Source organism: Hibiscus syriacus, unplaced genomic scaffold (assembly GCF_006381635.1).
Source record: "Hibiscus syriacus cultivar Baekdansim isolate YM2019G1 unplaced genomic scaffold, ASM638163v2 tig00110482_pilon, whole genome shotgun sequence".
Lineage (NCBI taxonomy): Eukaryota > Viridiplantae > Streptophyta > Magnoliopsida > Malvales > Malvaceae > Hibiscus > Hibiscus syriacus.
The window spans coordinates 449,105-476,092 of NW_024062758.1; the positions used below are offsets into that span (position 1 = coordinate 449,105).

The 26,988-nt window shown below is 34.6% G+C and overlaps 1 protein-coding gene and 4 pseudogenes across 1 annotated transcript; 3 read left to right on the plus strand and 2 right to left on the minus strand.

The window, feature by feature from the left end:
- The first annotated feature begins 448 nt into the window (after positions 1–448).
- LOC120128844 lies at positions 449–2,082 on the plus strand (annotated as a pseudogene).
- Positions 2,083–2,423: 341 nt separating this feature from the next.
- Positions 2,424–3,381, minus strand: LOC120128605 (annotated as a pseudogene).
- A 1,110-nt stretch (positions 3,382–4,491) lies between these two features.
- Positions 4,492–26,097, plus strand: LOC120128846 (annotated as a pseudogene).
- Positions 4,605–8,434, minus strand: LOC120128843 (annotated as a pseudogene).
- On the plus strand, positions 13,559–14,300 carry LOC120128845. The gene is made up of 2 exons (XM_039146466.1): positions 13,559–13,977; positions 14,221–14,300. The coding sequence occupies exons 1-2, from the start codon at positions 13,578–13,580 to the stop codon at positions 14,298–14,300; spliced, it is 480 nt and encodes a 159-aa protein (XP_039002397.1). The 5' UTR covers positions 13,559–13,577.
- Positions 26,098–26,988: the final 891 nt, after the last annotated feature.

A 26,988-nucleotide genomic window follows, 5' to 3' on the forward strand; every position in this document is an offset into this window, starting at 1 on the left:
TAGTGGCTTATATTTAAGAAGTGGTTGGAATGGATAGTTGTCGTTTGACAATATTAACTCCCTACTATTCTAATAAAAAGAGATAATCCATCTTTCTAATTGGGGCATACAATTGATGGTTTTATTATTTTTTTGATCGAAGAAATTTGTTATCGAAGAGAGCAAAACAAACAGGTTCTAGTTACACATTTGAAAGATTATTATATAACATTAACGAAAAGTAGTAATTATAATGATTATGAAATTAGTTCTAAATTATTAATAAAAATACTAATTCTCTTATTTTATAATAAAATTTTATTTAAATGCAGGCTTAACCTGATCCATGAAAATATCCACAACCAAACAAATGGGCTATGTGAAGCTTTAACAAGCCTAAACCCATAATCTAATTCCTCCCATAGATATTTAAAGTAGTTGGATCAGATAAGGCAAACTTGGACTCCATAGGTGACCTCCATTTTCGCCACTCCTCTCTGCAAATATTCTTATCTTTTACTCTCTGAACCATGCTTTCTTCAACCTCTCTCAAACCATTCATAAATCCCAAAGTTCCCTTCTTTTCTCCATTTTTAATCCAAACCCCGTCTCTTTTATCTTCCCATCTCCCCTTTTCACCTCCAAAACCTCCCTCCTTTAAACGCATCTCAGCCACCCTTATCCCCGCCAATCCCCCACCTCAACAGCAACAGCTTTACCAACCTTTCCGGCCACCTTCATCGCCGCTCCCTCCTAAATTCCGGTCACTCGACACTCCAGGTCGCTTAGAGGTGTTGACAAACCGGCTTGGCCTTTGGTTCGAGTATGCTCCACTCATCCCTTCTCTTTTCAAGGAAGGCTTTACGCCTCCTTCTATAGAGGAAATCACTGGGATTTCTGGGGTTGAGCAGAACAGACTGATAGTTGCTTCCCAGGTAAGAGACTCACTTGTTCAATCCAATACTGATGAAGAGCTTCTATCTTTTTTTGATACCGGTGGTGCTGAATTGCTTTATGAGATTAGGCTTTTGAGTGTTTCTCAAAGAGCTGAAGCCGTTCGATATATAGTCGAAAACCTGCTTGATGCTAAAGGTGCACAGGTTTTGGCTAGAGCTATTAAGGATTTCCCGAGAAGGCAAATGGATAAAGGTTGGAGTAGTTTTGATTATGGACTTCCTGGGGATTGTTTGTCGTTTATGTATTATAGGCAAGGTAGGGAACATAGGAATCCTTCTGAAGAAAGAACTGATTCTTTGACCCAAGCATTGGAATTGGCTGTGTCCGAGAGTGCTAGAAATGAGGTTTTAAGAGAGTTGGAGGGTGGGAAAGATGAAACAGAAGAGAAGGGGGGTGATTTGGGAGCTCGGGTTCGGGTTCCTGTAGTTAGGATGAAGTTGGGTGAAGTTGCCGAGGCTTCTAGTGTGGTGTTTTTGCCTGTTGTAAAGCGGAGGAGGGTGTCGAGCTGATTTTGGAAGCGCCTTTTGAATGTAGGAGTGGAGGGGATTTCGGTGTGGTGGAGGCTGAGAAAGAGTGGAAGAGGTGGGGTGGTTTTGCCCGGTTGGCATCCGCTAGCCGGGTTAAACGATGGAGGCATTGCGGGGCATTCAATGACGCAAGAGTTATACCGTGGAAGGCGAATAAGTGGCATATGGAAGAGGCTATTCTGGTGGTTACAGATCGGAGTAGAAAAGAGGTTGAATTGGACGATGCATTTTACTTGGCGATGGTTGATGGTGCGTTGAAAGTGGATAGAGGATCGGAATTGAAGGAAATGGGTGTGAAGGAGTGTATAGGAACTGTGGTATTGGTGGTTAGGCCACCTAAATATGATACTAGTGATCAATTGAGTGATGAAGATTGGGAATGAAAAGAATCGAAACTTGGAAAGTGGGTGGTTTTGTTTTAATCCTGATAGCAAATAGAGATATTACTGCAGGCCATCAATGCCCCCGTAGCTAGATTTCTGCAACATTCTATCCACTGCCAAATGATGGCTTCGGTTTTAACGAATGAACGTAAGTATAATACTTTGTTGCATTGTTTGCTTCATATCATGTAATGCATAAATTGATTGAACTACAAATGTTGAATCGTCCTATTCAATATTCGGTTTCGCAAGGGTGCCTAGAATTCATATGCATTCCATCAATTTCAGCCTCCTAAATATTAAGTTAGTTAGGAATAAACATTTCAAGCAATGCAGTGTTCCCTTATATGGCACTTATATCTCATTATCTGTTAGACAGTGTATGAATCTGTGGAACTTATTTTGGTGTTGGATCGACGTTTCTCTTCAGTATTTCAGTCTTTCACTCGGGACTGGATCATCAAAAAGGGTTAAAAAATTTCAACTTCAACAAATTACAAATTGTGTTATCCATTTACTATTTATGTAATCACTCTAGAGCAGTACTTGGTGATTAAAAAACACAGTACAGGCTTCTGCATCACTTCTCTTTTATCTTATCACAGTCTTCGATCACCACAGGTTGTGAAGTCCTCCCACTATCTGACCCTATTTTCTCCATTTCCTTAACACTATAACCATCCACTACTTTACCAAAGACAACATGTTTTCCGTCAAGCCACGGTTGCTTCTTGCTGCATATAAAGAACTGAGAACCATTGGTGTTTGCACCAGCATTTGCCATCGACAAGCAACCAGGGCCAGTGTGTTTAAGCTTGAAGTTCTCATCAGCAAAATTCATGCCATAGATTGATTCTACACCAGTGCCATTCCCCTTTGTGAAATCTCCGCCTTGACACATGAAGCTCGGGATGGTTCGATGAAATGCCGAGCCTTTATAGTGCAATGGCTTCCTAGACATTCCCAATACCTTTCTCCCCGGTACAGAGGGCACGGAATTTTTCTGCAGTTTTAGGTACAACATCAGCAAATAGCTCCATTACAATTCGACCAGCTTTAGCTTTTCCAATCAAAATGTCAAAACAAAAATACTTTGGGGTTTGACAATATGCTAACCTAGGTAACACACCTGTGAACAAAAATCAAAATGTTCAGTACTCTCTTCAAATTCAAATATTTTATACAAAAGAACGCAACTCTCTGCATCTGCAAAAAGATGGGTATTAAGAAAATGTAATCACCAACCATTTAAACCTCAAGATAAATAATGGGTATTTATCAAAAGGAGAAATTTTTGAAGGGGATGATACTCGTGATATTGCACAACTATTGAGCTCACAGATTTTCAGTAAAATAATCACCTGCGAGCCTTCGATGTGTGCTAATGTAAACATAAAAAGGATCAAGCAAGTAATGACGCAATGAAATACCTTTGGGAGAGGAAATGAAATACCTTGGGAGAGGTGATGGAGTTGGAGCTTGGAGATGGCAGCGATTGGGGTTTTAGGTGAACTTATATAGAAATGGATGGGCATGTTTTTAGGGTTTTAGCTGAGATATTGGGTTTTTAGGGTTTACAGATACAGCCTACTTGTGTTTTACAACTTGAGTTCTCACTCGTCTTCTTTATTTGGTTCTTAAATCCAATCCATAATATTTGAATATTACAATTTATTTTTCAAAAAATCATTGATTACATATTTGTTTTAACATCATCTTGACCAATATCTAGTTGGTTCGATATCTAATTAATTTATGACACTATTTTTTGTTTTTTGAAGTAAGAAGACCCTAAGACATGCTAACGCTGTAAATCAGTGACTTATTAGACTTCGTTTGAAAGTGTTTTTCCAAATGAGATTTTTGAATGCCTTTTTTAGTTTCTTTATTTGAGCCGACAACACATTTTAAAATGTAAATTTTTGATTGAAAACAAATTATTTGAAAATAGTTTTACGTTTCAAAAAGAATTTTGTGCCAAAAATAGTTCCATAAATATTCTTGAATGGCCCCTAACATTGAGACAGCGTCTAAGGGAGTAAATTCACAACTTCCACGGGGGAGAATCATGTTGTATGGTGGAACGAGGCAAGCTTGGCAATACTATCGACCACTCTACTCCCAGACCTTGACATCCATTGCAATTGTGCCTCCGATGCAATTCTGCAATTACTCTAACTAGAGAGAGCTGGCTGGGAGCGGGATCATTTACAGTCAGCATCCCAATTTAATTAAAAATTTGAGTGAAAATTCTTTTGTAAAGATATATTATCATCTGATGGTATATAGAACTATACATTGTCCATACATTAAAGCTCTTTATTTTAAGATTTCAAAATGATCTTATAATGTGTTAGGATTTAAGATTTAAAGGTATAAACTCTCTCACTTGAATCAAGTTTTTTAGAAGATTTATAGATCAAATTATAGTTTCCACAGATCTTGAGGGGTTTATTGAGATTTGTTTTCTACTAGAGGTTTAACTAAACTATTTAAAAATTTTGATGAGAATTTTAAAAATCGTAAACAAAAATATGAGCATAAAAAGATTTCTTTTGAGAAAATTTTTTAAAGCTCACTTGAAATTCTCAAGAACTTTGAACTACTTGAATATTTGGATTGGCGACCTGAGAATCTATGTACCTGAGTTTTCAACTTGTTTAAGAATGCATGCCCAATGCATATTTGGAAACAGATAAAGAGTATAATTTTAAAAAATTGAAAGGGAAAAAAACCTGAATAGAAGCTGAGAAAATAGTACTCCAGAAGGACTAGAATTATGAGATAAATACTCTATAATTATTGAAGGGGGACAAGTGTATAGCTGATACTAGGCATAATTCACATACATGACACAAATACAATAAAGCAATGACTTGCAAATCTAATGAACAATAAACTAACAAAAATACAAGAATCCTTTTGTAGAGATGGGGCATACTAATGCAGCAAACTCAGCTTCCTGAAAATCACAACTTAAATGGGCGCTGCACATGTTGTTCTAAAATGGCCTGTCTGATTACAACGGCTGCAATGCACAACCCTCTTCGCACGGCCACGATCTTCAGCTCGAACTCGCTTCTTCCGTGGTCGACCGGGTGGCTTAAGTGATTTGGGTGGGTTGATGATAACTTCAAGGGCTTTGTTGGCATTTGGATCACCGTCAGACAGCTCTTTCCATAGACTTCTATCCGGAATGGGATGAATAGTTTGAGAATATGCCTTCCGGTATGTTGCAACGGTGAAACAGCTCTCGGTGAATCGATGAACATTCTGCCTGCAAGAAAGAAGTGCAGCCACAGCGTGTGCACAGGGCAAACCATACAACTGCCAGCCACGACAAAGGCAGCAGCGGTTTCGAATGTCCACTATATTTGTTCCTTCCTGAGATATAACTTCGAATTCAGCTTCATTAGCACGAAGCACTTGATATGTACGTGCACATTCAAGGGCCTCTGCAACGCATCTTTCAGCAGAAGGCACAAGTATTGATGTCCATTGAATGCTTGTCTCTCGCCGTTCATTGAACCAAGTCATAAGCTGTCTCCTAATGCATTCCATCATCTGAATTATTGGAAGACCTGAAGATTCTAAAAGCCAAGAATTCAGGGATTCAACTATGTTTGCTGTTAGATGCCCAAAACGTGTGCCTTCGAAATAAGCTGTCGCCCACAATCGAGGTGGGATTCGTCGGATCCAATACGCAGCATCTTGTGATATCTCTTCAATCTCAAGAATCTTTGCTTCAAATTCAATAACAGTCAGGGCATGAGCAGCATCCCATAGAAGGTTGACAAGCATAGTATTATTAAACTCCTTCCGAAAACTTTCACTCAAATGACGCATGCAAAATCCATGAAAAGCAGTAGGAAAATTTGCTTCAACACCATCCACAATGCCCTTCTGTCTATCAGATAAAATTGTAAGCCTTGGCATGTTTTCCGTATAAATTTCAAGCAGAGTGTGAAGTTCAGAGAGAAACCACATCCAGTTTTCATCAGTCTCCTCATCGACGACGCCAAATGCCAGAGGAAACAAAGCACCATCACCGTCAAAACCAGTAGCAAGAAGCAAAGTTCCAAGATATTTACTTTTCAAAAATGTTCTATCTAGCCCAAGAAGTGGTCGACAAGCATTCAGAAAAACCAAAATAGAGGCCTGAAATGATATGAAGAGACGCTGAAAATGCTATCTGTTGGATTTCCATAAACAGTTGCAATGCTCCCCGGATTTGTCCGCTTAATCTGTTCACAATACTGAGGGAGTAAGCGATACCCTTCCTCAAAAGATCCACGCATAGCAGCCATGATACGTTCCTTGCCTCGCCAAGCTTGCTTGTAAGATAAGGTTATTCCATGAACCCTATGAATGTCTTCCAATATCTCTTTTGGCTTGTAATTCGGATTCTCCCTTAATCGCTGCTCCACAGAGTGTGCCACCCACTGCACAGAGGCTTGTTGATGCCCGAGATGATAGAGTCCTCCACATGTATGGGTCTCATGGATGGTTCTGATTGTGAATGTTGGAACACCAGGAAGCTTTGCTGCATGTATACGCCACGGACATCCCTCACTCGCACATTTGGCTGTGAAACGAGTCTTGTCAGATTTTATGGTCTGTATTTCAAAGTGAAGAGCAATAGATGTATCCCTCAATGCCCGGCGGCAGCTTTTGACATCAGGGAACTCCTGCCCAACTGCCAATTCATAACTCGGATTAGAATTCCGAACCTGGAGGACAGGAGGGAGACTGACTAAAACCTGGGATTGCTGCAGATCTCGGGCAGGGTCAATTCCCATCTCTTGGTTATCAACCACAGCCAGTTCCAGATTATCATCAAGCTCTTGGCTTTCAGAAACAACCAAATCATTATTCTCTGATAAAGTCAACTCATGGTCAGGTTTTCGATCAGTAGTTAAGTTGTTACCATGCCTGTAACTGTGACCCACATCCCCTTCTTGATCATGGCTCAGTCCTAAATCTAATTCATGGTCATGAGAATGACCTAAACCTAGGTCATGATCATAAGCCTGTCCCAAGCCTAAATGATGATCATGGCCAGTTCCTAAATCCAATTCATGGTTCTGGGAGAGGCCCAAATTATGATTATGGCCTAACACCAGTGTCTGATTCTGCCCCAATGCTAAACTGTGACTTTGTCCAAGTATCAGATCATTGTTTGCCATTGAATAAAACAAACCAGTCTAGGAGCCACAAATTAACTCAGACCCCAAGCACAACCCAAATTTACAAACTGATAAGACATACCTGCCAAATGAAATTCCCGAAACACAATGAGAAGAAAAAGGAATGACCATATGACGGGAAAGCATGACAAATAGACAAGTTATTAACATACAGAGAGAAAAACATGAAGCAATGTATCCAACCTATTTCGCAATATTTCAAATGCAGCCCAAAAGTTTTTTTTTTTTTTTTTTTGACAAAAGATCAATTTTGTTTTATCAACACTATCATCTTAATCATGAAAAGGAAATATGGGCACAACGTATGGAATAATCCACTGTAAGCAGCAAGCCTTTCACTTGAACGGAAAGAAGTGAAGTCAGCAACATCCATATTGCCGAAGAAAACATTTAGTTTTGAGTTTCGACAACTACTTCTACATTAACCAATATAGGAAACAAATCAATATACATAACTAATGACAAGGAAATCCAAATGCCAAGGAAAAGGACATAACGAACACATAAATTCAAAACCAATTAGACTTCTCTAATATTCCAAACAAAGCAATTAAGCTTGGTGTCAAGTATTTCTTGACCAAATATGTTCAAAATCCACAAAAATAGCTAACATTTCACTTTCCTACTCCCTAAGTTTCTATGTGAACAAAAATAAGTTCCCATTTCATACATTCTTCACAATTTTTTAAGCAGCTACTACTAGGAAACTCGTCAAAGATATAAAATTTAACACCCTGAAACTTAACTAACTCAATAAAATAACAAATTTAACAAGAATAAAGAATACCCATCAATAAAACATAAAAAAACAGCCCAAAAAATTCCCAAAACAAAACAAAAGATTTAAGCAGCTTACTTTAAAGTCTTAATAACTTTGAAGCACTTCATCCACACTAAAATTTAAGGGGGGTCACTAAATTAGCAAAAATAAAGAACACCCATCAATTACAAATCAAAACAATAAAAAAAGGGAAATCCGCGAAAACGAAGGTCAAAATACCTGGAACTGGAAACCCTAGCAGAAAACTAAAATGAACCCCATAAAATGACGCAAACAATAAGCTTCAGGAAGCCTAAAAACGAGGTGGATATTGCAACAGAACACAAGAAACAAAGCGTTGAAGCGAGAGAGACCCTAGAATGGAGGAAGAAACTAGGATTTTTGGTAACACAATTGGATTGGAGTTGTGCAGAGAAATGGGGAAGAACATTTTAGAACGTTGGGGACTTGATTGTTTTTGGCGGGTAATAATTGTTAAAAGGGTAAGAAAGGGGTTTTCAATTTTCCGGGAGAAAATTGGGAATTAGGAAGAAAAGGATCGAAGGAAAGGAAGGGCAAAGGGGAGATTGGGAAATTTACAGGGGCACAAGACGGAGCGTCGATGCCAGCGTTCGAGTGTTCGGACTTTTGTGTTTGTTTAAACTGCGACCAAGGGTATTTTTGTCCAAATATCTTCAACTTTGGGTTGCCCTTTTTTTTTTTTTGGGCTTTTTTGGAATTAACTCTTTTTTAATCCAAGGGCAATTTGATTCCGTTCGACAAAATTGATTTTTTATTTGGTTCAATGTTACAAAATTTATCTCGAATTGATTTAATTTATAATTTTATAAAATATTTTATTTGAATCTCTTTAAACAAAGCCTAAATTCTAGGCAACTCAAATATTTTAATCATTGATTAATTTTTATTCAAAAGAAATTTGAGTTGAGTCTCTCAATTTGGTATAATATATATATATATATAGCATATTGTTATAAAAATCATTTAAATTGTAATTAATTAGTACTATAAATATTTATAATTAAATTTAAACAAAAAATCGAATAATTTGATTTAATTCAAAAAGTTTTCAAATAAAATTTGAATTGTAAAATATAACTCGCCAGCGAAAATTTTTGACTCGACTCAATCAAATAGTCATCCATGTTGCACATAACTGCAAGTTATAATCAACCTTAAGATCGATCGATCATCTCGAATAATTAAATTCTTATGTTTTCATGGGTGACTGATAGTACCCTATTCGTATCTGGAACTATCAATGAACCAGATGATCAAACTAGTATTAGAATGCATGTTGATAAACATGTGACCAATGGGGCTGGAAATATTATTAGGTTTTATTTAAAATGTTATTTTTTTACCGTAAATGTTAATATCATAAATATTCATTTTAGATAACGAAATTAACATTTCTGGTAGAAAAAAAAAATAACATTTTAGGTAGCGCTCTACCGAAAATATTAAAAAAAAATTAACATTTTCGGTAGCGCCTTTCCTTAGCCTTATATTAGACTATCGTACAGCATAATTACCCGATCGGGGGATGTCTAAGGAAAGACAGTCTTATATAAGGCTAAGAAAAGAAGCTACCGGAAATATTAATATTTTTTTAACATTTGCGGTAGAACGCTACCTAAAATGTTATTTTTTCTACCGAAAATATTAATATCGGACGCTACCTAGTAGGCCTGTAAACGAACCAAACGCACACGAACGGATGTATGTTCATGTTCATTCATTTAATAAATAAACGAACATAAACGAATACGAACATAAACGAACAAATTTTTTGTTCATGTCCGTTCGTTAAGGAATATAACTTGTTCATATTCGTTCATTTAAATGATAAACGAACATGCACGAACGTAAACGAACAAACATAAACGAACATAATAAATGAACATAAACGAACAACACAAACACTAAAAACAAACTTATTCTAACACAACAAATGAATGTAAAAAAAGTTAACAACAAGAATAACAACTTAAAATTCATTAATATAACCTGCAATTTTAGAGTTAATTTGTTTGAATACGAAAAAAACATACATAAATCATAAATAAGTTATATAATAAAGTCTTAAAGTTAATTTGTTCAACAAAACAATCTTCTTGAAATCCAAAAAATTTTAATAATCTTCATAACATATTCAACTTGCCCTATGTTCTAACATAAATGAACGAACATATAATCAAATGTTCACGAACGTAAATGAACGAACGAGCCCTTTGTTCATGTTCGTTCATTTAATTAAACGAATGCAAAAATCTTGTTCATTTAATAAATAAACGAACATAAACGAACTTCCCGCCGCATGGTTCATGAACGGTTCGCTGAACGTTCAGTTCATTTTCAGGCCTACTACCTAGAATGTTATTTTTTTCTACCGAAAATATTAAAATCGGAAATATTTATTTTAGGTAGCGAAATTAACATTTCCGGTAGAAAAATAACATTTTAGAAAACGCTCTACCATAAATGTTAAAAAAATACTAACATTTCTGGTAGCGCATTTTCTTAGCCTTATATTAGGTTGTCGTACAGCAGAACTACCCGATTGGGGGATGCTAAGGAAAGACAGCCTAATATAAAGCTAAGAAAATGCGCTACCAGAAATGTCAATATTTTTTTAACATTTTCGATAGAGCGCTACCTAAAATGTTATTTTTTTTTACTAAAAATTTTAATATCGGACGCTACCTAAAATATTATTTTTTCTACCGAAAATATTAAAATCAAAAATATTCATCCATCAATGTTTGCTTCACTCTATATTCATTCCTTCTTTTTGGGAGCCGTCTCTTGTGACACATTGTTCGCATTCATCATCAGGTCCAACTTGTGGGACTTTCCCAACATAATTACAATCTACAAAAGCTAGCCATGGGGAAAATAAGACCAAAATTAGAGATTTTTACTCTTCTATTATTATATTATGTTTAAATTTAGACTCCGGGAGAGGTGGGAGAGTTGAAGTAGTCGTGTTCCTTTGAAATTTCAATTTTTTTTTATAATTTAGGTATTTATTTAGATTTCTAATATAAATTTTTTAGTTTGTACGGTTAACAAAATCTTATGTTAATGCCCGATATTAACTCACCTTGGAAACTTGTTCTAGTCTTTCTGTAGAGACTTGTGCCATTTTTGATGAACAATGAGAACCAAATCATGCATGCATGTGTTGGTCAAGGATTATAAAACAGTATAGGGTTAGGGGATGGAGATTGATCTCACTCTTCTCAATTGCCAGTCCGTTGTTCTTCAAGATCTCAGCAACTGTGACCACAGTAGTGATTGTTGTAGTAAAAGTAACTGAGATAAAATTTCAGGGGTCGGATACATATGCGTCTTCAATTTAAGATCGGAATCTTATAATCCTTGAAAGTGTGCCTACATTTCTCAAATTTGTATGCTTAATGCACCAACTTACATTACATGAACATCGGTCATTAAGGAATTAATAGCAACTTGTATAATGAATTCATGGTCATTTTAATACATTCATTCTTATGTTTAATTGTATTTATTAACTTCAACTTATAGATAATATTTACATCATTATGCAAATTAAGGTACACATCTTGTTTATGAATAGTTTAGCGCATCCCACAACATTAAATGTTTGTTGTCGCCGAATCTTCTTTTCATCATCGAGCTCACATGGTTCGTTCATGTCAGGACCGGTTTGATGATCTCCTGGCTGCTCCGATATAAATTTCCTGCCTCTGTTTCCATGACAAATTTCGATTTCTTGTTGTCGTAAATGTGCTCCCCAAAAGCCGCTGGCACTCCGGCGGTTGCTCCGGCTACGACATAATCGTTCTCAGGCTTGGATTCCCGAGATATTATTGTAATGAATTGTAACATTTTGATCAGGAATCCCACGGGAGAACTATAAAACATAAGGATCATTATTGTACCAATTTGTCAAAAGGCTACCAACGTCTTTCCCTGGAGGAATGGATTGTCCACCAACATCGTCTCCGAATTCTCACCCGGAACGTCGACATTGTTCTCGGAAACCATGTCGTTGTAACCGGTAATGGACGTCGTTCCGAATAAGTTTGGCATCGCGATCAATTCGATCCTGTTGATGAAAGCAAACGTGTTGGAATAGTTAGCCGAAGGCGTGAAAGTGACATCTAATCAGTAACCAAATATTCTTGGCTCGAAACAAGAACAACATTGAAAATGAAAGAAAACCCAACAATGGAAATCAAAAAATGGTTCATGTTTTTCATGGTGAGAATCAAAATCTCAGAAAAATTAAAGTCAAGAAACCTTCGAAGGAGGCGAACAGGAAAACAAAGGAAAGCGATATTATCATTTGTATTATTGTTTCATTTTTTTATTGTTTTTCTTCAATTTGTTTTCCATTTTTGGTTACTTGTTCAAAAAAAGATGATTGGTTGTTGACAAAATTAGTTGGGAACTGGTGAATGAGAGTGAGAATCGAATCAAATGGCAATGTGTTTAAATATAATATTATGCATTTGAAACAACCTATGTTATACTTACATGTATGATGAATAGATATGACTAAATTTTTTTAGGTTAAATTTTTATATGTATTTCAAAGATTATATTTTTACATTAAGAATTTTATCCGATATTTTATATTTAATTTAATTATCTAAATATATCTCATATTGAAATATTTATATATATATAGAAAGATAATGAAATATAGATGATATAGAATATTATTCATGTTAGTTAATGAGTGACTAATATAGATATAATAAAATATATATATTTCATGGCATACAATAAGCATGTGGAAACTCCCTTGATAAGCGGAGATAAAATCTTGGCAAAAGTCAAAGAATTAAACACGTGTTTTTGTCTTATGATAATTTTAGGGTTTCTTTTCGTTCCTTAAACCATCCGAAAAAGCTGGTGTGCACTGCAAAAACAGTATATACGATAAGCAGATGAGCCTATCAAAAAAGGAGAATCCAACAAGAATGTAGGGCAGCCGTCATCCCCTCTACCAAAATATTCCAATGTCCAAAAATGGCGTTTCTGAACTCTCCAAATATAAACACATTGTTGTAGGATTTACAAAACCGACAATTATAAATGAATGGTCGAATGACGAACCAAATCTTTAACAGATGTTGTTTTGCCATTAAACTTCTCCGAAATCCTAACCAGATTAACTGGTTCGGCTGGTGTGGTTTCATTAACCAAATCGAAAGTCATCAAGGAGAAAAAAATAAACATTAAAAATTAAAAAAAAACCCCCGAAAATTGCAATATATAGCTCTTTTATATTCATTCAGAAACCCACCCCGATCCCTTATTTTTCGTCGGCTGTTTTTTTTCAGTTGATAACCGTGGCCGCCAAGAGACAATAAGCTTCTCTTTTTGTTCCATTTATTAGGGACAAGATACGAGGCATAGGAGCTTATTGCTTTGTTTTTGTTTCCTTTTTTATTTTGGGGTTTTCATTTTACTATTTTTCTTCCATTGATTATATAGGTTAAGAAAATTATTTAGTGACGAGAGAAAAAAAAATGGTGGACGTATCGTCTTTATCATCTTCATCGTCGACATCGTATATGAATCCGACACCGAAGAACTTCAGCATATGCCCTTGAACCCAGTGATGAAAAGCAACATATGTTTATCAAAGCAATTATCGATGTGCGAGACGTCCCGAAGCATCGATTGGGAGAGAAGGAACCGCATCCTTCGTCAGGAAAGAAGCAGGAACACCGAGGAACCGCTAAGGATGACGGCGTTGCCATCATTGATGAAAAACAGGAGGTATCTGTCGAAGCAATTATCGATGTTGGAGACATCCAGGGACATTGCTTGGGAGAGAAGGCGGCGCCAGATCCTTCGTCAGGAAAGAGGGAAAAATGGTATCCCGGAAGCGAACGGAATAACCGACGAAGACTTGAATGAACTAAAAGGTTGCATCGAGCTCGGATTCGGATTCAATGAGGAAGCTGGCCAACAGCTTTGCAATACATTGCCTGCTTTAGACCTCTATTTCGCTGTAAATCGTCAGCTTTCCCCTAGCCCGGATTCGACACCTCACAGCATACGATCGTCGTCGATATCATCTCTAAGGTCATCGTCTTTCGGAAGTCCTAAGAGTGATCAAGATTGGAAAATTTGTAGCCCAGGTAAATGTTTCAATGTCTAAATACACACCTAAACCAAATGAAATATAAAAGCAAAGCATTGTCATGGGCGAGCCACAGCTTTAACTTCGGTTAATGCAATCATCTTTAAAACGATGATATTTGAATCCTTAACATTAATAACTACATCCATAAATTTCCGAACTACGACCTCCCTTGGTTAACATAAAATAACTCGGTCGATTCATGCAATGTTTGATAAATGGTACAATTTCCATGTTCCAGGGGAAGATCCACAGCAAGTGAAGACAAAGCTAAGGCATTGGGCGCAAGCAGTGGCATGCTCCGTGATGCAGTCGTCTTGAAGTAATGGGGTTGGCTTTGTACAGGTCTAGACTCAGAAAAAAAAATGCAAAAAGAAGAAGAAAAAAGCCAGGAAAGAGAGAGAATTTGACTTAATTATTTTAGGTTCTTTCTTTGATTAATATTCTTTTAAGAAAGAATAAAAGAACTGTGGCATCAAGTAGAAGGGGGCATTTTTAACATTTGGATGTGAAGAAAAGTTTGGTTATACCCTAAGATTTATGACCAAATCTTGTTTTTTGTATTTTCTCTGATGTAAACACCAGCTCTATGCATTTTTGGCCTGGGAAATTTGAGCTGTGGAAATGCACTGTTTAATTTCCTCCATTAAATGATTTTAGTTGAAGTGGTTCAACATAATGATTTAGATGAAGTGATATATAAGACATTTAGATTTGTTCTCTATAATTACTTGTTTATGCAACTTTTCAATATATGATTTCATTGTTTTTGCACCATTCCTGTTTCAAACCTCTTCATCCAAGATATGTAATGTACAAGGACATGAGAGAAGTGTCACAAATGCAAATATTCGAATCCTAGAATAATAAAATTCATAAACAAATCATAATATTAAAATGTCAAATCTCAAGATTCAAACCACAATATTAACTCTAGAATAATAAAATTCATAATCAAACAATATTAAAGTGTCAAATCTTAAGAATAAAACCATAATATTAAGTCTAGAAAAATATTAAACAACACAAATCAAACACTGTTAACATCTTCCGAGATTAACCCGCTCTCTAAATCCGCCTCATAAAGTGAGAGTTCGGCAAACTCTAAATATCCAACATCTCCCAATGAATCAAAAGCATCTCCACCAACTTCCAACATCTCACAATAAATATTAATAATTTATAAAATCATATTAAATTGAGTATAATATATAAATATTAAGAAGTATTATCATCAAATAATTTGAAATAAATAATAAATAATTTAGTGACCGATATTTACACTTTAAAGATACATAATTATCTTTTGTTGTTGTGGTGGTATTTTATAATAAGTATCATACTAAATATAATGTTACTAAGATAACCCGTTTCTCTTTTCCTCTTTAGGTCCTCTCTGGGCTGTAAAAACGCAAGAGAAACCATTCCTCGAAATTATCCGATTTCTGGGTGTAGATCTAATCTCAACGCCGAAGGGAAAAGTGAAGCTGAGATGGAGCAATTGAAGACGATTGGTAGGGAGCTCGCTATGGGCTCCCAAGGCGGATTCTACCAATCCAAAGAATTTCTGGATCTGGTCAAGTCCATCGGCGAGGATCGATCCAAGGCCGAAGAAGACCGAATTGTTCTCGGCGAGATCGAGACCTTCAAACGCCGCGTCTCCGAGCCCGACATACCCAAGCGCAAGGTAGGTCTTCCCCATTTAGCTTACTCTATTTTTTTTAATTTTTTAATGCAAAATGGCAAAATTGCCCCTGGGGATGCATGTGCTAGTCACATTCCGTCCCCGAAACGTTCCCAACGAGCACGAAAACATCCCCGTATCGTTCGATCGTACCCTGTCACCATGGCACGTCCCCAGTACGTACATCAGTCGTCCTCGTACCGTCCTGTGTCAGGGACGTTTCGGATACTTAAAACACATTTCCTCTGCCGTCCCCGTGCAACATAATCGATAGCCTCCTCAGAAAAACAAAAGAAAAGAAAGAAAACTAATGTCAGAAAATGTAATCACAAATCACATAAGAATGTACCCACATTTCAATGAAGTTAAAACAGCCGTTTTAATGACTCTGAACAGTTTCTAAGACGATGACAACACTTGCGGTTTGGTCAGGTGCAACAAAAATCTAACAACGTATCAAGTTTCAAGTTCTGCAGCATGACATAACCATCTAGTTTAAGAAACAGGAGAGTCGAAGTCAAAGTTTAAGGCTAATCAATGAGAAGGGGCAGTTTCGATTTTTCTTTCAACAGATCAAATCATTCACCATGCAACCACAGTTTCTAGCCAATTAACTATACGCTATGTTTCAGTACTCAAATTTGTATAAATTATTTGAGACTCGATTTCTTATATATTTAAAGTAAAAGGACATGAATTCAAATTTCACAAACATCTGATAGAAACATCAAGTTCACAACAAAGTTGACATCCACGAATTCAAGAGCTAATCATGAATGTTACACTTATACGCTATGTTTCAGTACAAAACTTGGAGGGAAAGAAGAGAATAAACCAAGGGTATTAATCCTCTTCTAGGTTGATGGAGTTCTTGAACTTCCCGTACAAAACCTTCTTCAACTCGGCCATTTGTGCTGCTACTGATTCTTTTCCTCCTCGAGTTTTTCTAAGTTCTTACTGCTCACTTCCCTCATCTCTTCTATCCTGGTCTCCACATCCTGCTTGGGGACATGAGCAAAGACTTCTCCAATTTGGAACCGTACTACTTCCTCATCGGTTAGAATCAACTCATTACTGGCATCCTCCAGGTTATCGATAGCCTCATGAGAAAAACAAAAGAAAAGAAAGAAAACTAATGTCAGAAAATGTAATCACAAATCACATAAGAATGTACCCACATTTCAATGGGGTTAAAACAGCAGTTTTAATGACTCTGAACAGTTTCTAAAACGATGACAACACTTGCGGTTTGGTCAGGTGCAACAAAAATCTAACAACGTATCAAGTTTCAAGTTCTGCAGCATGATAACCATCTAGTTTAAGAAACAGGAGAGTCGAAGTCAAAGTTTAAGGCTAATCAATGAGAAGGGGCAGTTTCGATTTTTCTTTCAACAGATCAAATCATTCACCATGCAACCACAGTTTCTAGCCAATTAACTATACGCTATGTTTCAGTACTCAAATTTGTATAAAATTATTTGAGACTCGATTTCTTATATATATTTTAAAAGTAAAAGGACATGAATTCAAATTTCACAAACATCTGATAGAAACATCAAGTTCACAACAAAGTTGACATCCACGAATTCAAGAGCTAATCATGAATGTTACACTTATACGCTATGTTTCAGTACAAAACTGGAGGGAAAGAAGAGAATAAACCAAGGGTATTAATCCTCTTCTAGGTTGATGGAGTTCTTGAACTTCCCGTACAAAACCTTCTTCAACTCGGCCATTTGTGCTGCTACTGATTCTTTTTCCTCCTCGAGTTTTTCTAAGTTCTTACTGCTCACTTCCCTCATCTCTTCTATCCTGGTCTCCACATCCTGCTTGGGGACATGAGCAAAGACTTCTCCAATTTGGAACCGTACTACTTCCTCATCGGTTAGAATCAACTCATTACTGGCATCCTCCAGGTTATCGATAGCCTCATGAGAAAAACAAAAGAAAAGAAAGAAAACTAATGTCAGAAAATGTAATCACAAATCACATAAGAATGTACCCACATTTCAATGGGGTTAAAACATCAGTTTTAATGACTCTGAACAGTTTCTAAAACGATGACAACACTTGCGGTTTGGTCAGGTGCAACAAAAATCTAACAACGTATCAAGTTTCAAGTTCTGCAGCATGATAACCATCTAGTTTAAGAAACAGGAGAGTCGAAGTCAAAGTTTAAGGCTAATCAATGAGAAGGGGCAGTTTCGATTTTTCTTTCAACAGATCAAATCATTCACCATGCAACCACAGTTTCTAGCCAATTAACTATACGCTATGTTTCAGTACTCAAATTTGTATAAAATTATTTGAGACTCGATTTCTTATATATATTTTAAAAGTAAAAGGACATGAATTCAAATTTCACAAACATCTGATAGAAACATCAAGTTCACAACAAAGTTGACATCCACGAATTCAAGAGCTAATCATGAATGTTACACTTATACGCTATGTTTCGGTACTCAAATTTGTATAAAATCATATTTAACGTTTAATTTTTGTTTCATTTTAATATATCCGTTAAAAAAGTTAACGTTAAGTTTTAAAAATTTTAAAAATTTAAGTATTAAAACAAGAAAAAATTAATAATTTAAGTACTAAATGTTTTAAGATTTTAACAACATAGTACTAAAATGAATTATACAATTTAAACTATAATAAAAATATAACATATGAAAATAAAAATATAATTATAATTATAATATATTTATATAATTCACTATTAAATTTTAATATATAAATCATAAATTTTATTTATTTTCAAATGATTAAAATAAATTATTTTTTAAGGATGTTAATATTAAGTTATTAAAATAAAATGTAAATACATAATTAAATGGAGCGGAGCCTGTTCATTAGTAAGATTAAAATTACAATTTGCTTTCAAATGTAAAGTTGAAAATTAAAAAGCTAGAAATTCTAGCTTTTGTGGTTGGTTTGAAACCTCTGTTTTCACCGTAAATTTTTTACCCGTTTGACATTGATTTTGTGGTCAAAATGGATTTTTTAACTACGAGTGGTTTTAGAAAACTTTACCAAACGGACCCGTAATCTTTTATAGAAAATTTAATATAAGGTTTTTATGTACTTAAGGTTCATGTTTAGGTATGAGTTCGCACTAGAATCGAGCCCGAGTTTCAATGAAGCTAAGTTTGATAATGTTTCAAGTTCAAATCTTTTTGAACTCGAGTCAAACTTTTAATTTTTGATTTTGAATTCGATTCAAACTTAATAATTTCAAACTCACAAACTTTTCTATCGAATCGAACTAAAAAAATACTCAAACTCAATTAGACGCATTTTCATCCTGTAGAAGAAAAAAAATCAATTTTGCGCAAAGTAGTCAACAAAAAGTGCAAACATTACACAAACACACTGACTTAATGCAAATACACAAATTATCACGTTTATCTTAATGCTTGTTATGGTAAAGTTAGATGGGATTATTATAATTTATTATGTACCATCAAACGTGTAATGAAGTTCGACTAATATAAAGTATGAAAATCTCTTTTTGAATTTAAGAATGATCAAATCATTCAAATCTCTTTATGAATTTAAGCATGAAAACAATTTATTATGTTTTCTATTTCTTTAAGAAATATAAATGGATAAAAAAATAAAAAAAAATTAACTCTATAAAATTAAAAGTTTTTGGTGATTGAATCAATATCGATCCTATTAATATAAAATTAAAAATATACATATGAAAATAAATTTTTAAAATAATCTATAAAAGTTAAAATGATCTTTTAGAATTAAAAATACAGTTTTAAAAATTTAAATATAATATAAAAAATACTCGTAAAAAACCAAAACACTTTCCAAGTAATTTCATAAAAAAAATGCCTACCCCCAGCCGCTTTCTAGGATTTTTCTTCATATGAAAGGACCCGGTAGGTTTGTGGCCATTACTTCCCCACAATTAATTTAAGAAAAAATAATCTCAGTGGCCGAAAATATCTTATAATATACGATTTCTCGGGTCGAGTCGGGTCATGGTCGTGATCGTGGTCGTTGTCGTGGTCGTGGTCGTGGTAATACGTGTCTTCGACACGTCCGCGCGAATTCTATCTTTTTAGAGAAAATTTTTAAGAAACAAATACAATATTTGGACTATCGCAACGAATTTGGAATGAATCGCAACGCGAACTTCGCCTATCGCAACGAATTTGAAATGAATCGCAACGTGAACTTCGCCTATCGTAACGAATTTGGAATGAATCGCAACGCGAACTTCGCCTATCGCAACGAATTGGAATGAATCGCAACGCGAACTTCGCCTATCGCAACGATTTGGAATGAATCGCAACGCGAACTTCGACTATCGCAACGATTTGGAATGAATTGCAACGCGAACTTCGCCTATCGCAACGAATTTGGAATAAATCGTAATGCGAACTTCGACTATCGCGTTGCGAATTATCGATCGCATTACGATTTATTTGGTCATTTTGACAAATCCAAAAAAAATTGATCAAAATCGTATATTACAAGGCATTTTCGATCACTGAGGTTATTTTATCTTAATTTAATGGCTCAAAATTTTACAATCTAAATATGAAGTCAATTTTTTACACGATTTTGTTTCGTAAATATTGTTTTATAAAATTAAAAAAATCAATTTCTAAAATTAAAATTAGAGGATAAAGAAGTATATTCTTGCCAAAACTGGATATTTATCCATATAAGGAAGAAAACTAAATGTTTTTCCTTTGAAGATTTTTTTTTTTGTTTCCAAATAAACCAGCAATTTGGATTGTCTTATAATATTATAAAGATAAGAAAATATCAGGAATTATGAAATTTAAAATGCATCTCTCTAATCCATTCTATGCAGCGCAAGTTCATTACCATTCAAGGAAATAATATTTTGCTTAACTTGAAATGATACGGTTTCCTATTTTTATAATATAAAATATTAATAAAATTTAATTTTGTTTTTATAGAAGGAGGATTATCAAAAATATCCTATGACGTTCTATGAGTATAGGTAGACACCATTAACGATAACCACCATTAACTTAATCTGTAAAATTTTAAAATTATAAAATAGTCAACGTGTAATTATAAATTAGTTAGAAATCTATATGTAAATTATTTAAAATAAAATATTAATTATACTTTTTTATAATCTTATTTTAAATAATAATTTGATCAAATATTAACTATTAAATTAAAAAAGTTTAAAATTTTTCTTGTTTTGACGCAACGATAACATCGGCGATAGTAATAGTAGCAGCAACGGTAACGACAACACCAAAGATAGTAGCAACAACGGTAACGACAACACCGAAGATAGTAGCAACAATAGTGATGGCGGCAACGACATCAGTGACGATAGTAGTAGTAGTGGCGACAACAACAACGATAACGACGACAACACCAACAACGACAATAATAACAATGATGGTAGCAACAGTGACAATGGCGGTGGTAGCGACAACGGTGGCTTCAAAGTAAAAAAAAAGAATTAGAGTTTTTTTAATTGATGGTTTAATATTTGATCTAATTATTATTTAAAATAAGATTATAAAAAATAATAATTAGATCAAATATTAACCCCTGAATTAAAAAACCTAATTTTTTTTACTCTGAAAATGATCGATTCTTTTGATAATTTATAAAACATTATAATTTTAAAGTTTTATAAATTAAATTAATGAAACTCATCGTTAATGGTGTTTATTGGTGCTCGTCGAACGTGCCAAAATCATCCGGATTATCATATATTATTTCTTTAGGTATATTTAATAACATTAAAAGATTAATATAATAAATAAAGTTTTTATCATATTTCTGTTAAATATTTTTCATATATCAACTCTTATTTAAAGATTTTTGGAGGATTCAAATGTATTTTTCATCTTTGAAGTCTCGATAATTCCAAAAATATACAAAGAGAACATCTTTGAATGAAGGACCTCAAAGGTCTAACATTTATTGGGCTTTAAAAAATATTAATTCTTATGAACAATCGAAAAAGTTAAGAGATAGTGTATTGGTCTTTTAAATTTTTGTGTGGAAACAATCGAAAAATAGAAAAAATTGTACAACGATTTAGAGTGATCTAATATTATCAACCAAAGTCTACATCCACTATCTTAGAATCCACTAAAAATTTCTCAAATCTCTACAAACACTTTGAAGATTTATACCTCAAAACCTTGAATAATACTCTCCCAAAGAAACCAAAGCTAACAAAAGAAAACCTCACAAAGGCAAATAAGTTTGGAAACAATAAACTCTCTTCCAAATCACACTTGAGTAAAATAAACAAGGTAGCTCACAAAAGAAGACTTTGATGTTGGTAGGTTGGTTCAATATGGTTCTTGTTGACCTTAGGATGATTTGACCTCTAATTTATACTTCATCAATTAATTCTTGTTGTTTGAAGTCATTGAGGATCATTATAGTCGGTCCCTACAACAAAAAACAACATTTAATGCATAAGAGATCGATTTTTTTTGTGAAATGAATCAATTTGTTTTCAAATAATTTGACCGTTACAAGAAATGGATTGATCCATTAAAGGATGGGATCAATCTTTTTCATTGAATGATCGATCCTTTTAGTGAAGAGATCGATCCAAAACTTACTAAAATCCAAGGGATCGATCATTTGGTCAAAATGGTCAATCTTTTTGCTAAGAGATCAATCTTTTGAGCCAAAAATCATTGGAAACTCGACTTTAAAACATGAAAATGATCGAGTAAGTTTTTGAAAAAGTTCGACTAAATTAGAAAACATTTAAAATATATTTTCAAGTTAATTTTGACTTTGAAATATTTTTGATAATTTATTGACAAATTTAATTAAATCTAAAATCAATTTTACAATTTATTGGTACATCGAAACATTAATTCAACAATATCCCGTTTGACATAACAAAACTCTTTAAAAAATTATTTTTTAAAAATATTGCCTTCAAAAAAAAATAATAAGAGGTTATGAATTTGTATATAAAAAAAAAGTTCCGCTTTTAATTTCATTACGATACTTATAGAATTTCATTATGATATTTATGTTTGGAACAATTTCAAGATTCATTATAAAATTTTAGGAATAAGATAGAGAGAAGGGATAAAATTACCTCTCCTCACTCACTACTTTACTTTCTCCTCAAGGAGACAGAGAACATTAATATCAATCAATATTAATTTTTAACGATTATAATTCTCTATCCAAACTAAAAAAATAAATCATCATCTATTTGTTTCATGATTCATCAACTAATTTCATAATTTAAACTTCATCAAAATATATAAAATAAATCTAAATATTGATTTTTTTATCCAAACTAAAAAAATAAATCGTCATAATCTATTTGTTTCATGATTCATCAACTAATTTCATAATTTAAACTTCATCAAAATATATAAAATAAATCTAAATATTGATTTTTTATCCAAACTAAAAAAATAAATCGTCATAATCTATTTGTTTCATGATTCATCAACTAGTTTCATAATTTAAACTTCATCAAAATATATAAAAAATCTAAATATTGATTTTTTTATTAATTTGAGTAGGTATAATAATATTAAAGATAAAATCTTGATTTTTCGACATTGTTCATACATATGACATTAACTTTTATTTTATATAACAAAAACAGCGTTCCTCTCTTCTTTGTTGCTAATTCCAAAAACCTAAAAATAATCGATTTTTTGTTGCCAAATCTTTCTAAAACTTGTTGGAAAACAAATAAAATAATTATTGGGAAAAATAATAAAATAAAAATAAATAGAGCTTCACCCCCTCCCCCATGGTTCACTCTATATAGAAAGCAGAGTATTTCAGGCTTCACGATCCATACCCTTTCATCTTCCACCCTCAAACTGCTTTTCCGATATCTTTTCTCTTCAAAGTTCTCAACTTTCAGGTAAATTTCGCTGTGGGTTTCTCTCACATTCCCTGTTTCAGTGCTCTGTTTCTGAAGTTTTCCTTCTCTCTTTTTATCCATGTATTGTTTGTTGTTTATAAATGTTTGTTGTCATTATTCATGGCTTAAAATTTTCTGGGTTTGTTTTAAATTTCATGTTTAATTGACCCTCTGATTCGCATTTTTTGGATTCTCTACTGCCATTATTTGAGGCTAAAGAGATTCATTCATATTCTTCTGAAAATTTGTTCTTGATTTACCCCCTTTATGCATAATTTAGAATTTGAGAAAATTATCTGATTTTAGCTGCAACTCTTATTGCTTTAAGATATGTTTGTCCAGTCTCTTCGAAAAATGTAAAAATTAGGCTTGATAATATAAAATTCTTCATCAGATTTGGATTACTATCTAAAGGAACGCATTTAGGACTTCTCTATGTGAAAGCTTGAATTTTTATATTCTTAAACTTCACTTTGATTACTTATCTTCTGTCTTTTAATACTTGGAGATTCTTTACACCTTTAAATTGTAAATTTGTTGCATTTTTCAACTTGTTATTTTATCTTTTTTTTTTATATTTGTTGTCATTCTTGAATGGTCATACATGACTATATAACATGAATATGTTCATTAGTTTGAAACATATAAATTGTAGGTTTGTAACTAATGGAGGTTTAATAATTGAGTATGTGCAGGTTGGGAAGTGCTGATGCGACCAAATATGGTGCTTACACCTATGATGCCCTGGAGAGGGAGCCTTACTGGCCCTCGGAGAAACTCCGCATTTCCATCAGTGGTGCTGGTGGGTTCATTGCTTCCCACATTGCTCGACGTCTCAAGAGTGAAGGCCATTACATCATTGCTTCTGACTAGAAGAAGAACGAAGACATGACAGAAGACATGTTTTGTCATGAATTCCACCTTGTCGATCTCCGAGTCATGGAGAATTGCTTGAAGGTTACCAAGGGAGTGGATCACGTTTTCAACCTTGCTGCCGATATGGGCGGTATGGGTTTCATTCAGTCAAACCACTCTGTCATTATGTACAACAACACCATGATCAGTTTCAACATGCTAGAGGCTGCTAGGATCAGTGGAGTTAAGAGGTTTGTTGTTGTGTTTGCATTTTATTCATTGCAATTCCATTTCAAGTTTACGGTTGGTTTAAACTTGATATCTTGGTCTGTATAGGTTCTTCTATGCCTCTAGTGCTTGTATCTACCCTGAATTTAAGCAGTTGGAAACTAACGTGAGCTTGAAAGAATCGGATGCCTGGCCTTCTGAGATTTGTGACTTGTGGTCATTAACTACTATTATCTGGTAATCTTATGTTTGATTGATCATTGTGATACATTTTCACTTCTTAAACGTCGGTTTTAGCCTCAAGATGCTTATGGCTTGGAAAAGCTTGCAACTGAGGAGTTGTGCAAGCACTACACCAAAGATTTTGGAATTGAGTGCCGTATTGGAAGGTTTCACAACATTTATGGCCCTTTTGGAACATGGAAAGGTAAACTCTTTACCTTTGGTGAGTGCTTATGTATGTTACTGCTTTTGGAACTTACTAAATTCTTCTATCGGTCTTATAGGTGGAAGGGAGAAGGCTCCAGCTGCATTTTGTAGAAAGGCTATTACTTCCATCGACAAGTTTGAGATGTGGGGAGATGGTCTTAAAACCCGATCTTTCACCTTCATTGATGAATGCGTTGAAGGTGTACTTAGGTAAAATTTTGCATTTTTTATATTTGCTTCAGCCAAAACTCAATTCTTAAGGAAACATTTAGAGGGAAAATATCTTCTTACTGACTAAACTTTTTAAAACTGATGTCTTTAGATTGACCAAGTCGGATTTCCATGAACCTGTGAACATCGGGAGTGATGAGATGGTTAGCATGAATGAGATGGCTGAGATTGTTCTTAGTTTTGAGGATAGAAAGCTTCCAATCCATCACATACCTGGTCCAGAGGGTGTCCGTGGTCGTAATTCAGACAACACATTGATCAAAGAAAACTTGGTTGGGCTCCTACGATGAGGTTGAAGGTAACTGAATTACATTTGTTTACAAATATTTCTCCTGGCCTTCAACTCCAGCAAATGTTGTGGTTGTTTTGCCCATGGCATATTTTTCACTGTACTGTTTTGTAGGATGGGCTGAGAATCACCTACTTCTGGATCAAGGAACAAATCGAGAAAGAGAAGGCGCTAGGCATTGACCTGTCAGTCTATGGGTCATCTAAGGTTGTGGGAACTCAAGCTCCCGTCCAGCTGGGCTCACCAGTGCAGCCGATGGCAAAGAATGAAGAAATAAAGCTCGTATAGTTGCTTTAAAGCCGAGTTTTGTTGGCACTGAATGTGGGAACGCATAATCCGGTTTTTACTATTTATTTTTTGTGTTGAAGTTTGTGTACTATTGTCAATTTGTTGAAGGGGAAAGCGTTTAAGCTTTCCCACTGTATTCAAATTTAGCTTTTCCATGGTTACCCCACTGTTGTAAGATGATATCCAAGGCTTTTTTAGCCTTCAAATAAAATATCATTTCTCTGTTTGAGTATATCCGGAATGGATTCGCACTTACGAAGCACATTATCAATGGACACGAGTGATACACGGTTGTTTCGAAGTCCATTCGCTATCTAAACGCAGTGCAAGTTGCAGGGTTTTTTTTTTTTGGCTTTCATCGGTGGTGCCCTTGAATGTTTCATGCTATGGCTTGCAGTATTTTGAGCAACATTTTCGACCTTTTAGGGGGCATACCTGGGGCTGAAATGAATGGTGAGATTGAAACCATGGGGAATCAAATCCATGTTGGTGAGCCTGAGGATAAAATAGCAGACGTGCTAAATTGAAAGAGCTCAACTTCACAACAAAAGCTGAAACGTAGGCCATCTTGTTTTATGTGGTAGCATTAGCATGGGCCTCTTCTTTTCTTTCCAGACCACCCCAGAAAATGACACAACATAGATCCATTGGCTTTTAGCTCAGCCCCAGCAGGCCACCATTGGCCTGCATATCTGAATTCTCCGCTCATATGTACGACTTGAGACGAGAAAAGTACTCACAACCAAACACTAATTCCAACCATAATATTGGATTCCTTTTTATACATCTGGATTGGTTTTAGCTCCATTATTACTTCTGTAGAGTTAATTTTCCTTTCATATCGTGCTAATGCAAAGCAGAATTTTATATTATTGATAACTTCTTAAAAAGACTATATTTTAGGTCTTTTTACTTAAGTTATTGAGTGTCTAAAAGCCATTGAAATAATATTTTAGTTGCATTTAGAACATATTTTAATGTGGTGGATAAGTTTTGCCGAGGCAAAGTTTATTTGATTAAACTGATGCTGCTGATGAGAAAGGTTGTTTGTTGATTGTGATGATACAGTAAATGACTGATGAAAAATTTATTTGCCGAGACAAATTAATTTGCTAGGGCC